Here is a 15,026-nt window from a genome sequence, read left to right on the forward strand (position 1 = left end):
GATCTGTCTAAAAGAGAAGAGAAAGAAATTGAGCCCCAACAAAGGCTGAGTAAAGACCACTGAGCCTTGGAATCAAGGAAACTTCATCTTTTGACTCCCAGGCCAGGATTTTAATTTTTCACATGATATCTAAGAAAAAGAAAAATTATTTTCAGATGATTTTTTAAAAACCCCTTTTAGCTTATTCCTGTACTGATATTAATGGCTAGAAGTTATCTTGTGTGCCCTTCACACATACTTATCGGCAGGATTGCACTGGATAAGGTGAGAACTTAATGAAAATTTAATATTTTTAAATATCCAGAGCAAACAATTCTACAACTTTCCTTATAAATGGCAAACCTATGTTTAACATTCTCACCCTGAAGAAAGCCTTACTTATCCTTGCCCTTGAGATTTTGCAGGGTTATTTCATTAACACCATGCCAGCGGCAACAGAAGGTGCAGTCACTTTAGAGGAACCATTAGTTGAGGTTTATATAAAACCCTCAGGTCAAGACAGTGATTCTGCAATTAAACCCATCAAGCATCTTACCGTGAGGCCTCCCACGGACATGGTGGCAAAGTGTGTCTTGTTCCAGATATTTCAGTAGCTAAGATAACTTTGCATATAGTGTAGGCAGAGAAATAATGAAAAAAAATAAACATGTCTATATAGTAGTTATAAAGGATAAGATGAGCACAGTATTTTTTTTTTCAAATTCTGAGTTTTCAAGATTTTGCTCCAAGAAAAATGATCCTGAGCAGTTTTACAAGACAAAAAGATATTAGGATTCTTCCTTTAGGGTACATGGTTTATTTAATAAGAACATAATCACCTCTTTTTTTTTTTTCTAACACAGCCGTGATTTCTCAAATAACCAGGGACACATTTCCTCCTATCTCCAAATGCAATGGCTGTTGGATCTGTATCCACCAATACTTGGCACATCAGACCAAGTGTATTATTTGTTATTTATAAACTGGTTCTGAAGGCTTTAAACAAAAGCCAAAATCCGTGAGTGAACAATTCTGTTCTCAAAAAGCAAAAGCAGGGTTGAAGACAGAGAAGAAGTGAGAACCAGAATGAGGAGAAGAGAGGCACGTCCTACACATGTTCAGGGAGTATGCCCTGCCCAAGTATAGAGTTTGACTCACTTGTGTTCACCCGAGGTGTTTTAAGAGATTCAGAGTTATAATTAGGAGTTTACATTGGTACATGTATTGGTTTGTTGTATTTATTGACTTAAGTGAAGCAGAATTCCCATTTCCTGGGCATATGGTTTCTTTAGTAAGACCTAACATATATCCTCTAAAACATCCACCTCCATCTTCTTTTTTTTAATAATAATTTTTTATTTGTTCTAGTTAGTTATCCACCTCCATCTTCTAATTGCTAATTTTAATGGGAAGGAAAGGAGTTGCACATCTTTACACTGGGTCTTATCCTCATCCAGGGGTTACATTTGAGGCCTGATATAATTCCAGTAAGCCACATCTCTATTATATAAGTGAAAAATATTCCTATCCATCAATGTGATGTGCACTCCATGGAGGACACTATACCTTTGTCTACAAGGGCCTTATCGGGAAGCCATTTGTATGTGAGGCTGTTCTGCTCTTATAATAAATGCAGTTGCTGCATGTACTGAACTCTGTTATAGCAAATGGTGTTTAACTGATGCTAGTGTGTGTGTAGTATGTTGAAAGTAGTGTGATGGAGCTAACTTAGAGTTGGTTTACTATTGGTGTTTGTTCTCTATTATGGTTGTCAAAGTCTACACTGCTCCATGAAGCACCTTTGGGTTTATGCTCAAGTTAGTTTTGCTGCACTGACATGGGTATTAATTATATGCTTCTGGAAAATTAAGATGCAACTGTTTGCTTTAATCAGGTTCGAATACAATTCTATAAACTAAAACCAATTCATTCCACTTCCAAATAATTTTTAAGATAACCACCTGACTTTAAAGTGACTCTCAAACTTTAGAAACTAGAACTAAAAAATGAAAGAGTCATCTCAGGCGGCAAAAAGCAATATGTATGTGATGCTAGGCTAAGGCCTGGATGTAATGGGCCTGAATCTACAAGAGAAAAAAAAATCCATGAATATTAAATCCACTAACTCCTTCATCTCACTAACTTACTAAGCATGATCTTATATTATAAAAAAATAATTCCTTAGTTCTGAGCCATTTATTTCCTTCTACCAACAAGATATGGCTCATGATGGTCCCAAAAGTTGGAGCTAAGAATATCACAGACTTTGTTGTCAAAGTTTTTACCTGTGTACTTGTTCTATCTTATGCTTGCTTGTTAATTAGAAATTACAAGGGCTGTTTTTGTTGTTTTAAGGCACTCAACCAGAACGCTGAATTAAGGAGTCGGTTGAACAGAATACACTCAGAGTCTATTATTTGTGATCAGGTTGTCAGTGTAAATATTATTCCTAGCCCTGATGAGGTAAGACTCATTTTTAATAAATGTAGAGTATCTATTTTATAGCATGTAAATTCACTGTATATTTTCACTTATTTTTATACAGTTCCTTCTCTGTTAATAAGATTCCCTCCATAAATACTTAGGATGCTGACACTTCGGTATTATCTGGAGTAAATGATGAACATGAGCTTGACATCATTTATTCTTGGTGATCAGTGTCTAATTTTATTTATTCCTGTGTTCACCTGATGCCACCAAATATTTAATTTATATATCTACTCCTGATTGTGAGTTTTTCTTCTGTCACATTTCTCATTTAAAATGCTCATTAACATCACATAACCAATGACATGTTGGAAGAAAACATTTTTAGCTGAGAAATTGCTAAATGAAAGTTTTCCTAAGGTTTGTTTTGAAAGTCGCCTGATCTTGCTAGAATAACACTAATGGTGCTGCTGTAACTACCACTGAGGGTAATGATGGCAGTTAATAGCTAACAGGTGTCAAGTGGCGCTTGTTGTGTGCTAGGTGTTGTGCTAACCACTTTGCATGTGTTGTCTCCCTTGACACTTCCAAGAACTCTCTAAGGTAAATGCTATTATTGTTCCATTTCTCAAATTGAAGAAATGATAAGAGAATAGGAAAACAATCAAAATTTGGGTTAAGCTTAAGTGTGTAATTCTGTTTATGGCCCTTTATAAAATTATTATTTTATAGCCATGAGAACTTAACACTGTTCAACAGTAATATTAAAGCTTTATGCACAGTGATACATGTACCAAGGTGAGGATTTTAACTTTAGTCAAGTCATATTTGTACCAAAAGCATATGTTTCACTAGCAATCTATAGGTTCGAGGGTTACACCATCCAGCTGCTTAGGAAATATTATCCAAGACCACTTATCTTGAACTTAAGTTGCCTCCCTGGGTTCATTCAACTCTAGAAGCCCTTGGATCTCCGATGGCATTTAAATTCATTCAGCTGCCCAGAATCTGGAAGTATTTCTGAAGTTTATAATTCAAAAGTCATTTAATAATACTCAATTGATACCTTCTTTTCAACCTAATGTGCATTAGAATATATATGTGTGTATGTTCTTACATAGTTTTTGAGTAAAACTTAAAAAGCACCTTGAAAACAGTTATTTATTATTTAGTGAATAAAAATACAATTTGATACAGTATTCAATGCTTTGGTCATTTTCCTGGTTAAAATTCATGACCTAATTTGAAAATGTTTTTTACATATTCTGTTTCAAAAATTAGTCTCATATATTGTTTTCTTACCATGTCTCTAGTAATGACATTCCTAAGAATAAGAGAAATAACTTATCTGTGCAACCCATGCAGGTTATGAGTGGACCTTAACCTGTTAAATTCTTCTTCATATCAATGAGCATAGGTTTAAAATCAAGTCACGATACCAGCCCGTTTCAACTATGCCTTCTAAAATCTTTAAACATATTGGAAGGAAAGTAAGGTAGTAGCGCATAAAAATTACTTGTAATCACCAATATTGTAACGCACAGTATGGATTTCTCTAGAAATCTGGCTGATTTAAAAGAAGTTTTTCTACCAAGGGAAAAATTGATTATTCTGTGTGCTTCTCTTTTCTGTAGCCTGGTGAGCAAATCCATGTCAGTCTCCCCCTTTCACAGCAAGTAGCCAATGAGAGCCGCCTCTCCATGTCAGAGTCTGTGTCTGAGTTCTTCGATGCTCAAGAGGTGCTCCTCTCTGCAAGTTCATCAGAGAATGAGGTGAGGATCCTGGATGTGTCTGTCTTAGCTGCTTAGGACTCTGAGTTTGGGTTAAAGAAAGTGAAGCTGTGGAAATTTCTGGTTGTATTTGTTTACATCAAATTGTAACATAGCCAAAAGTATGCAAGCCATTTTGGTTCCCATAGACTGAGCACTTAACAACACTTCTGGGCATCTGCTTGCTTAGTACTCTTAAAGTTGATGAATAAAGGGAAAGAGTCACACATTTATTCTGATTTTCTTCTGTGAGTCATATTTCAGAGTTACCAAATAGTTGACAATAGAGTTCTTTATGGGAGACTAGCTATTAAAAGAGAAAAAAAAATGTGAGAATTAGAAAACCACCATTCATGTGTAAATGCAAACACATACATGTTATGTATCTTTACCAGTAACATGAATTTGAGCATAGAAGGATACTGTCTGGCATATATCTAGCTGGGTAATTGTGGTTCTTTGAGGTTAGACACAGACTACCACAGAAGCTTTATTGAATTGTTCATTTTCATGAATCTTGAAAAGGTCTAGATATGAAACTTTTTTCCTGGTCAGTTTTCAGGATATGATTCAGTTACTGGAATTCACTCAAATGTGCTTTGTTTTGTTGTTGTTTTGTTTTGTTGTGTGTAGGGGAAGCAGCCAAAACTCTTTCCTATATAACCAATTATGAAATTTATCATTTGAAATTGTCTGTACTGAATTTTTACCAAAAAAAATAGTTGCTAAATATTATTTCTATATGCATAGAAAATAGATGGGAAGGAAACATCCTGACAGCAGTAGTTGTTTTAGAATGCTTGAAATTATGAGTGATTTTAGAAAAAAAATAAAATGGAAAAAAGCAAGAAATGATGGACACATATCATTTTTATAGTGGGGAAATGTGAAACAGAATTCTTGAATCAGAAGCTGACTTTTTTGGCATACCAGGGCCTGCAGCTGTTGCTCAGATCCCCAGGCACACGTTAACAGGTTCAGAGAGACTCCCATTCACGGTGCAGAGGGCTAGTTTAGTTATGTGTAATGGTAATTGATACTATAACAGATAAACAGAATGATCTTGTTTGCTATTACTGCCTCTTTCTCTATAGACAAATCTTCATGACAAACCTAATTGTAATCAGGAGGCTGCTTGGTGAGCAACAAATGGGGACAGAAGTGAGTTCAGTGAACTTAAGGTTAGGAGGGCCAGGATATGACAGCTTCACACTCCCTCCTTTTTATAGGGGTACTCTGCCACTTGGACAGACATTTATGTCCACACCCCCAGGGATGACCTTGCAGGATTTTTTTTTAAATCTGACTTGTCTGAGTTTCCATTGCTGACCAATCCTCCATCCTTCAATCAGGGTATAGTTAAATTTGACTGCACATTATCTGAGCTTGGACCTATCATCCAGCTGGATGTCCAGGTATCTCTTTGTCTAGTCTAGGGATACAGAAATGAAGAGGCTGTGAAGCAGACTATTGCACAAGTTCAAGGAAGATGGTGTTGCAGCTTGGAGAGGATCATTCAATTTGAGGCATCATGAGTTTGTCAGACCTCTGTCCATAGGGGTTATCTGCCAGGCATGTGAATACGCAAGTCCAAAACTCAATGACAGGGCAGGTCTGGAGACAGATTGAGTCCACTCAGGATCCATGTGACAGCTACCTGTTAGACATTGCCACCTGGGTATCCATAGTTCAGCACATGAAAATAAAATTATCAACAAACCCCTTTCCCCACACACTACACCCCAAAAAATAAAAAAACATGCACCCATACCCTTCATTCACTTCCCCCAAGTGTTCACCTTGGATATTGGAGCATTCTCCTTTACTCCTTTTGTCTTATTGCCACCCATATTGTTTCACTCATCAGGGTCTGTAGCTCCTGTCATCTAAGTGCTCTCAGACCCAAACATTTTTCTGCAGCCTCACTGCCACTATTCCAGTCCAGTCCAGTACTCCCGCATCCCCCACACCTGGATTACCCATCCACCTCAAATCCAGTTTTCCTGCCTTTTTCTCATCCCTTCCAATCTGTTTTCCACTGGGCAACCTGATTAATATTTCTAAAAGGAAAATCTGATCATGTCCTCATCCCCCAGTGTCCCTAGGATAACAATCTAACTACTTAGATATTACACGAAGACCCTTATAATCTCATCCCTGCTCTCACGTGCTGCCTTATGCTACCTCTGTTCTTAAGACCTCTAGCAGCAAAAGGGGTAATTCTGGTGTTGTCAATTTGATAAAAACACCTGTGTCCCTTGCTGTAGCAAGGAGAGTGATTCTCCCCTAGATCTCATTGTGGGAAGATCTGAACTGCACACCTGTCTCTATTTTACAGATTTTCAAAAATAACTGTTTGTATGTATACCTTCTCCCTTTATAGCACTCAGTCTTAAGTATTTGAAGGGGCCAGACCAGGAAGTAAACTCAAGTGACAGTCACAATGATGTTTTCAGAGTTGCTCATCCTCTTTGGCTAAGGCTTGGTTACTGGGTCATGCTCATCCACCCTAGTCCCTGAGTTTCTTTGGGATGGTACCCCCAGAAGGCTCCTCGAGTCTCCATACTAACAGACTTGACAAGTCCGCTGGGTGAGTTTTGCCTTGCCTGTGTGAATCCTAGCAGCAGCTGCAGGGCAGGCTCAAGAAACATGTTCTGTGCTACAGCTCTCAGTGGAGATTGGTCCCCTGCACTTGCTGTCCACTGTGTTTGGAGCCCTTGTCCACAAACAAATTATGTTTAGCTCCCACACACATTTAACGGCCTCCATTCAATTTAGCCCCTTACTTAAAAGTCACCTTCAGGAAAGCCCACACTAGCTGACCTTTCTAAAACTTAAAGCTGCCATTTCCTCTTCTCCTCTAAACTTTTATATCCCTCTTCCCTCATTATTTTCCTTCATAGTTACCACTAACAGAATATGTCTTTCCTAGATTAACTTGTTGAGTTTGTCTCCCCCACTATCATGTAGCTTCATGAAGTCAGAGACTTTCCTTTGTGCATCCAACACTAGAACAGTTCTGGTGAACCCAGAGCAGGTGCTCAATAAATATTTGCTAACTGAATAGAGGAAAGAGTGCTTGTAACACATTAACATGGGGTTATTAAGAGCATCTGGGTATTAGCTGTCTTACATCCACATTTTCCATGAGTGAGAGAAAAATCTTTAAGTGGTATCTACCAATGCCCTTTGCTTAATGAATCCTTGCCTCCTTTTAAAAACACAGGTCACCTTGCTTCCAGAATGGTCTACTTGCCTTATTTCTGCTTCTAAAGTTCTTTTACAATGCTGTATCCCTGGTCACACTTGGGGATGGGGGGGGGAAGCTTCTTGAACTCTTCTGAACTCCAAAATTCATAACAAGAAATATTTGACTCCAAGACTTCTTGATCATGGGGGTGAAAACAAACTGTTTATTATAATACTGCAGAGTCTTCAGCTGTCTAAAGGACAACATAAGGGGATCATAGCAAGACAGCCCAAACTTAGTTACTACACACACACTATGGGTACACATCTTATGTTGTGTCCACCTTCGTTGGAGAATTCTTTTACACCAGTGATATTAGATCACTTCTATGATATATTAGTTTAGGAGAGGTCCAAAGTTAAAGAGTAATAGAACATATTTATAGCTTTTTGTAAAATAAGCACAAGTGGTTTTTTTCTTTTTTTTTTTTTTTTTTTTTTTTTTTGGTACTGGGGATTGAACCCAGGGGCACTTAACCACTGAGCCACATCCACAGATTTTTTTTTTTTTTGAGACAGGGTCTTGCCAAGTTGCTGAAGGCCTTGCTAAGTTGCTGAGGCTGGCTTTGAACTTGGGATCCTCCTGCCTCAGCCTCCCAAATTGCTGGGATTACAGGCGGGTACCACCATGCCTGGCAGCATGAGGGTTTTCTTAACAAACCTTTAGACAATAAACATGTACGTTATATGAATTTGATTTGGGGAAGGCATTTGTTTCTTCAAACACGATTGAGTGTAATGAACATTTTTCAGAGAAACTGAAGAGTTTGATTCACTTTTTTTTCCTACTAAGCTAAATAACTTAGCTTTCCAGAGCCTGTTGGTTTTCCGTTGCAGTCATTGAGAGCTGGGAGAACCAGGTGCAGCAGGAAACTATGAGTCAGAAGCAAATGCTATTTTCCACCTGCCATTCTTGTAGATTTACACTGTGCAAAAGCAAAACTCCCATTAATCATCATACATATAGTCATGCTGTCCACCACTCCAAACACTCCTTTCAACCCTATTCTTAAAAGCATTAACAATAAATCCAGTAACATTAGAGATAAAGATGAATTGTTTTTATTACATACAATTTTAAAACCTTTTTTATTTTTTTATTTTTGTTATTAGTTGCTCAAAACATTACAATGATCTTAACATATCATACACTTGATTCAAATGGGGTATGAGGTATGAATTCTTATTTTTCCACGTGTACAGATTGCAGGATCACATTGGTTATACAGCCACGTTTATACATACAGCCATACAAGTGTCTGTTGTAAATGGCAGAAAAAGTTGACAAAAACAAAATTTAAAAAATAAATTTCAAGCTAGGAAAAAATGTGGAACATATGAAAACAGAAAAATGTGTGAAAGATAAGAAAACAAGTTCATGAAAGATGAAATCCAGAGATCTTTTGATGTGTATTAGGTAGGTAGATAGTGACAAAAATGGTGATTTGTAGTGTTTAAGTAGATATGGAGAGGTGGATGTTTCCCTATACTACTGGAGAGAGCAAATTAATAGAGTCTTTGAGAAGAGAAATTTGACAACATAAGTCTAATACCTAAAAGTGACCCATTTGATCTATTTTTAAATAAACAAAATTTTTGAATGAAGCAAATGGAATAACTTTTAATGGAATCATTAGGAAGAATTACAAAAACATATTTCCAAAGATATTAATCCAACTATTGTCTAGAAGAATAAAAAGTTGGAAATCACTTAAATGATGGTTAAATCCCTTATGCTATAAATATATAATGAAACATGCTACTTTTCCAAGTAAAGATGAAGAGCCATACCCACAGTAATGGAAATGTATTTAGAAACTACAAAACAACATGGAAATTGATCTCCTTTTTCAGTAACCACAGAGATATGTGTCTATGTAAGCATTTTGAAATCAGGGGATAATAATACCACCCAATGGTCAAGTGGTTTCCTTTAGATGATGAGATTATAGATGATTTTCATACTTATCTGTTTACCCTCATGTAATTTCTAATATTTTAAAAATGATTGCTTTGTTTTCATGTTTGGAAAAAATATATAGCCTTTTTTACTTTGAAGAAAGTAAATAAGTATTAACAGTTTTCTTGCTTTTAGTAAAAATTTTGACTTTTTCTCCCCATTTCTGTTAGAGTTCTTATTCCTCTCTTTTATTATCTGCTGTTTCTAACTCCCCTTAGTGTATATGTTGTTCCCTAATATCATTTTATGCTAAATTGGTTTCACTTTAGTTCCATGCTTTCTCCTGAAGAGAGTGGCTGAATCCTCCTCTCTCCCCAACCTCAGTGCAGCTGTCTGACTCTTAGCTGTCAGTGTTCCTCACCTGGATCTGCAGAGCCCTATCATCCAGCCTCCTTAGGGAATGCTGCCACTGATCTTCCTGGAAACTAAATCTGATTCTAGAGTTCCCTTACATTTTTTTAATAACCCTTGCATTTTTTTTAATGACCCATGGAGTTCTACATGACTCCTTTGATTGGCCTGAAAAGGCTGTCATTGTCATGCCCTCCACTTGTCCTCCCCACCCTCTGTCAACCTGCTCTCAACATCTTAGTATTCCTACCATAAATGTTGCTCTCTTAGTCTTTGCTTTTGCAACTTGCCCCTTCTTCCTGTGCTCACCGTCCCCACCCTGCCCCCCCACCCCCCGTGGTGATGACTGGGCACCTCCCATTCGTTCTCTTAACAGTTCAAATATTTCCTTCAGGCTACCTCTCCTGAGTCCTCTAGGTGGAGTCCCAGGGCCTTCTTACTGTACTGTCCTCCAATATTTCTGGTTATATACTGACCTCCTCAGCTTCCCAACCCAACTAAGACAAGGAGCTATTTAAGACAAGGCCTCCTTCTTAGCAATCTTTATCCTGGCTTCTGGAAGACCCTAATTCTTCTCTGTGTTCTTTGCACATATGCCAAGTACATTTCCCATTACCACCTCTGTTTCTCATTTAAGCACTTTTTCTTTCTTTCTTTTCTTTTCTTTGTTTTTTCTTAATCATTTGATTATCTGGGCTTTCAAGACAAGAATCAGATCAAGAATTCTGATTTCTTTGTGTTCTTCCTTTCTTTAGGCTTCAGATGACGAGTCTTACATCAGCGATGTGAGCGATAATATATCTGAAGACAACACCAGTGTTGCGGACAATATTTCTCGGCAAAGTATGCATCATTTGGGCTTCCAGGTTGTTCTATCTACATGCCAAATTACAACACTGGTGAACTAATGAACAGTCACTCCCCTCTCCCCCTCACTAATTATTCTTTTTCCAGCTGATTGTTCCATAAATTTTATTTTGCATTATCTGTTGAGATTAATGGTTACAAAATCTGTTAAATACATAGTCTAGTGAAAAGGTCTTACATCTTGCTTATACTCACTTTAAATCCTTCTTATTAAATCTACTTTCTAAAATTTGACTTGTCTTTTCTAAAATAACATTTGAGTATATTTAACATCTTGTTTTTTTTTAAAAAAAAAATCCTCTGATATTTTGTGAAATACCTCATGAAGAAATAACTCCATTTTTAGTCTCAAGGGAATATAATGAAGGCTCAATAAATGTATCACAATCAGAATTATTTGAAGAAGTTCTTCCCTGGTTTTATGAAATCAGAAAAGAAAAGTATCTTTCACTGTGATTCTCCTCTCCCAGTCCTGAATGGGGAGCTCACAGGAGGCGCCTTCAGAAATGGCCGTCGAACCTGCCTGCCTGCTCCTTGTCCTGACACTAGTAACATCAACCTGTGGAATATCTTGAGAAACAACATCGGTAAAGACCTGTCGAAAGTCTCGATGCCTGTGGAGCTCAACGAGCCGCTCAACACCCTGCAGCATCTCTGTGAGGAAATTGAATACAGTGAGCTGCTGGACAAGGCCTCAGAGACTGATGATCCCTACGAGCGCATGGTAATAAATGACAGGGCAGCACCTGTCCTTGGCTAGACCACAAACCATTATGATGACACATTCGGGTTTTGCGTGACATTCCCACTGCATAGGTAAGAGAGGAATTGGCCTGTTTGCGTAATCAAGCAGGGCCAAGTAGTTCTAGATATCCTTACTGGAAGATGCACATTTTGTGATTCTATCTGTGATCTAGGGTGTCCCTAAAGTTAGAATGCAAAGGTAGCCAAGTCATGCCAGATCTTGCCTTATCAACTTTTCCTGAATGCCAACACAGTCCATCTGCCCAGTAACTTATTTTTAAGAAAGTGACTTGCTGTAGGTGCTTTGCCCTTTATTCCATAGATGGAAAAATTTGCCCTGCTCTCCTCCAACAGGCACCAGCAGCCCCACCCTCCTGTCTGTGGTCCTGAGACAGCACGTGGTGTAACCTGTAAATGGGTTTCAGATCCTTTGAACTCTGTGACACTCATGAAATTGGGTGGACATATGAATGGAAAGTACTTGACCTCAGTGTCCTGCTGGTTCCCATGGAAGAAGTACAACCTCATTTTATCTTATTTTTTCTCCCTGCAGTTCTGTACAAGTAATAGAAACTGCAAAAGGCATCAAGTCAACACCCATCAGTGTTTGTAAAATCCACAGGAATAGGGACAAACAGACCCGGCAGCCATGGCTCCTATATTATTTTCCTTTCTTGAATGTTTTAACAGGTTCTCGTTGCTGCGTTTGCAGTTTCAGGATATTGCTCCACCTACTTCAGAGCAGGAAGTAAGCCATTCAACCCAGTCCTCGGGGAGACTTATGAATGCATTAGAGAAGACAAAGGATTCCGATTTTTCTCAGAACAAGTAAGTGAGATTTCTATATAGGTAGGAGGGCAGTTTGGTGATGAAAGCAGCCTTTTGATACTTTTGATATGGATGTGTTTCGGATGCATCATGATGTAGTTAACAGAAAACTCATTTGGCTTGTCTGTGTCATTACTCCCTCTATATGTTTAAGCACAAAGTCCTAAAAGTTAAAGATTTACTTATCCATCCTGAGAATAATTCACTAATAGAGATGGATGGATTGTGGTTTTCATTGGGAGGTGACCTTTTCACATTGTAAATAAATATCACTTATGAAAATTTTAACACTGCCATCATTGCCTTCTTTTTTGTTTCTAATTATCAGGTTAGCCATCATCCACCCATTTCTGCCTGTCACTGTGAATCAAAGAATTTTGTGTTTTGGCAAGGTTTGTATTTTAATTATAACTTATAGTCAAATTTGTGAGTCTATGGAAAATTTTCTAGCTTTTGAAGGTACACTGTACTCAGTTTAAATTTCTACCTTTGGAACTCAGAGAATATTGGTAATTGGTGTGGAACTCAGTTTGAGAAATTAAATTTCCTGGTTTAAATATGAAACTGTGTCCTCCGGGAGATGAGACTGTGCATCTAGGAAGCAAGGCCCATCTAACACAGAGCTCTATGCTGACTGCCAGCTTGAAGCCATTGTTTTATCACATGGGCCTTAATGTCTGCATCTATAACGTAAGATCAGTGGCCTTCTTACTTTTGAGGCATGCAGAGATTTTAATCCTGAAGGATGGTTCTAAGGTGTATCATCTGTGGTCAAAGTCTGTTTAGATATACAGTCAGCCCACCATATCTGTGGGTTCCACATCTGTAGATTTGATCAATCTCAGGTGGAAAATATTTGGAAAAAAATTGTATCTGTACTAGCATGTATATTTATATTGTTTTAAATATTATAAGTAATCTAGAAATGATTTAAAGCATGTGGGAGGATGTCCATGGGTTATATGCAAATACTTTGCCATTTTATATAAAAGACTTGAGCATTCTCAGATTTTGACACCTGTAGGTGTTCTAGAACCAATACTCCATGGATAACAAAGGACATCTATATAAACATTGCAGTAATTTGTATTCTTTAACTTGCCAGGGCTCCAGAGTTAAATTAAAGTCTCTACTTATTAATGCTCACTGTTCTTTCAGAATGTTACAAACTTGCCTAAAATAAAAATTTGAAACCCCTTTAGAAAGAAGAGAATATATATGTTGATTTGACCATTAAGTATAAATATTCCTTCACACACACACACAAACACACACACACATACACACACAAGATAGTTCTTTCACATTTGAAAGGATGCTTCGTTGCTCACAGAATGAGTCTTCTCATAAGCATTTCCTTAACCTGGAAACACACAAAATGATAGAGCCCTATAACTGTACTTTATTGCAAAATAAGACAATAAATCATTTCTTAGTCATAACCAAGATTCATAAGTTTTGTGCCGACAGCACTAAGCTCCCTTAGTTCATCAAGATGACACCAGGTGGTTATCACAAATGTCAGGTAGATCCAAACCTCCACGAGTAAAACCTGAAGCCAAAGGATGAAGCTCTGGGCTTCAGGCTGTATCCCAGCTGCCAGTGTAGGGATGTATTCATTAAGTTAATCCCACTTTCCCATAAATCTTTCTTGTCTGTGTTTAAAGATAGTATTATTATTTTTTACTCTTCTCCCAAATCATAACTCTTCCATGTGGTGTGGGAAATGTGTATATAAATCCTGCAATTATTTTTACATACACATCAGGCTTGATCAATATGTTAAGTATATTTTACTATTTGATTAAAACTGAACATTTATTACTATCTACATATTGATCACTGTAAGGTCTGTTTATATGTATAAGTGGATACACAAACATATATACAGAAACACTTATTCCAGGCTTCTCTCAGATTTGTTAATTGAAAACAAATATGGAGCATGGAATGGAGAAACAGTAGATTGGGGGGGGACTATGGTTAATATTTTCATGTCAGGCCATCTTCAGGTACTTGTCATGTTAAGTCTACAATATAGAGACTTGTGATTACAAAAGTGCTTTGTGGAGTATAATACAGAAGTGAGTTTTTACAGAACAATTAGATATGGTGTGTGTGTATTTTTGTCCTCTGCCCATGTCATTTAGATATCAGATGGAAAAACAAGTTCTGGGGGAAGTCCATGGAAATCCTGCCAGTTGGAACACTGAATGTCATGCTTCCAAAGTAGGTTGCTCTCCCCTCTCTTTCTTGGCGTCTTCCCTGCTTTTCTAAATCAGAAGGTCCATTTCCCTGTACGCCCAAAGTATCTGTTACTTTCAGCACAGTTCTGAGATGGGCCCCCACAAAAACAAATGAGAACTTTAGCAACTGTACCAAAGCTTCCTGTTTATTTCTCCTTCTCCATTCATCAGCCAAAACCAGACACCTACCAGGTCCTAGTCACCATGCTTTTTCGCATTTCAAATGAAAGGTTTTCCTTTTAGTCATTTATTTTTCTATACACTTTATATTTTCACTTTTGAGTTTATCTTAGTTCTAGCGCCTGTTTTACATTTCTGTTATTTTATCAAAGAAGAAGAATGAGATCTTCTAGGTTTGTATATAAAAAGATTTAGAGGATATAGCCTATAAGTATTTTTACATTAATGGAAGTTTTCATTAAGGCCAAGGACTTGATGGTTTTTGTTTCTTCTTTGGTTCATTTTGTTTTTGTCAATTTGAATGACTGAGTTGCTGGTAGGTTGGATATAAAGGAAGGTAAGGAGAAGGAGATAAACCTTCAATATTTGGAAATTCACAAAGAGGAAGGAGTTTTCCTAAGTGTCTCTAGTGCCTACATCATGCCA

General features: G+C 37.5%; 1 protein-coding gene across 6 annotated transcripts in view; it reads left to right on the plus strand.

The window, feature by feature from the left end:
• The window catches only part of Osbpl6 (oxysterol binding protein like 6), a 193,280-nt gene that overhangs the window by 170,517 nt on the left and 7,737 nt on the right, over positions 1–15,026 (plus strand). For 5 of the 6 annotated variants that reach the window (XM_026391988.2, XM_026391989.2, XM_026391990.2 and 2 more), the window contains 7 exons: positions 2,335–2,442; positions 4,041–4,178; positions 10,491–10,578; positions 11,073–11,326; positions 12,037–12,174; positions 12,503–12,566; positions 14,325–14,403. In XM_026391988.2, coding sequence (XP_026247773.1) covers positions 2,335–2,442; positions 4,041–4,178; positions 10,491–10,578; positions 11,073–11,326; positions 12,037–12,174; positions 12,503–12,566; positions 14,325–14,403 — 869 coding nt within the window. The remainder of the gene's footprint in view (positions 1–2,334; positions 2,443–4,040; positions 4,179–10,490; positions 10,579–11,072; positions 11,327–12,036; positions 12,175–12,502; positions 12,567–14,324; positions 14,404–15,026) is intronic. The other variant, XM_026391993.2, reaches the window with a different exon arrangement.

Source organism: Urocitellus parryii, chromosome 1 (genome assembly GCF_045843805.1).
Source record: "Urocitellus parryii isolate mUroPar1 chromosome 1, mUroPar1.hap1, whole genome shotgun sequence".
NCBI lineage: Eukaryota > Metazoa > Chordata > Mammalia > Rodentia > Sciuridae > Urocitellus > Urocitellus parryii.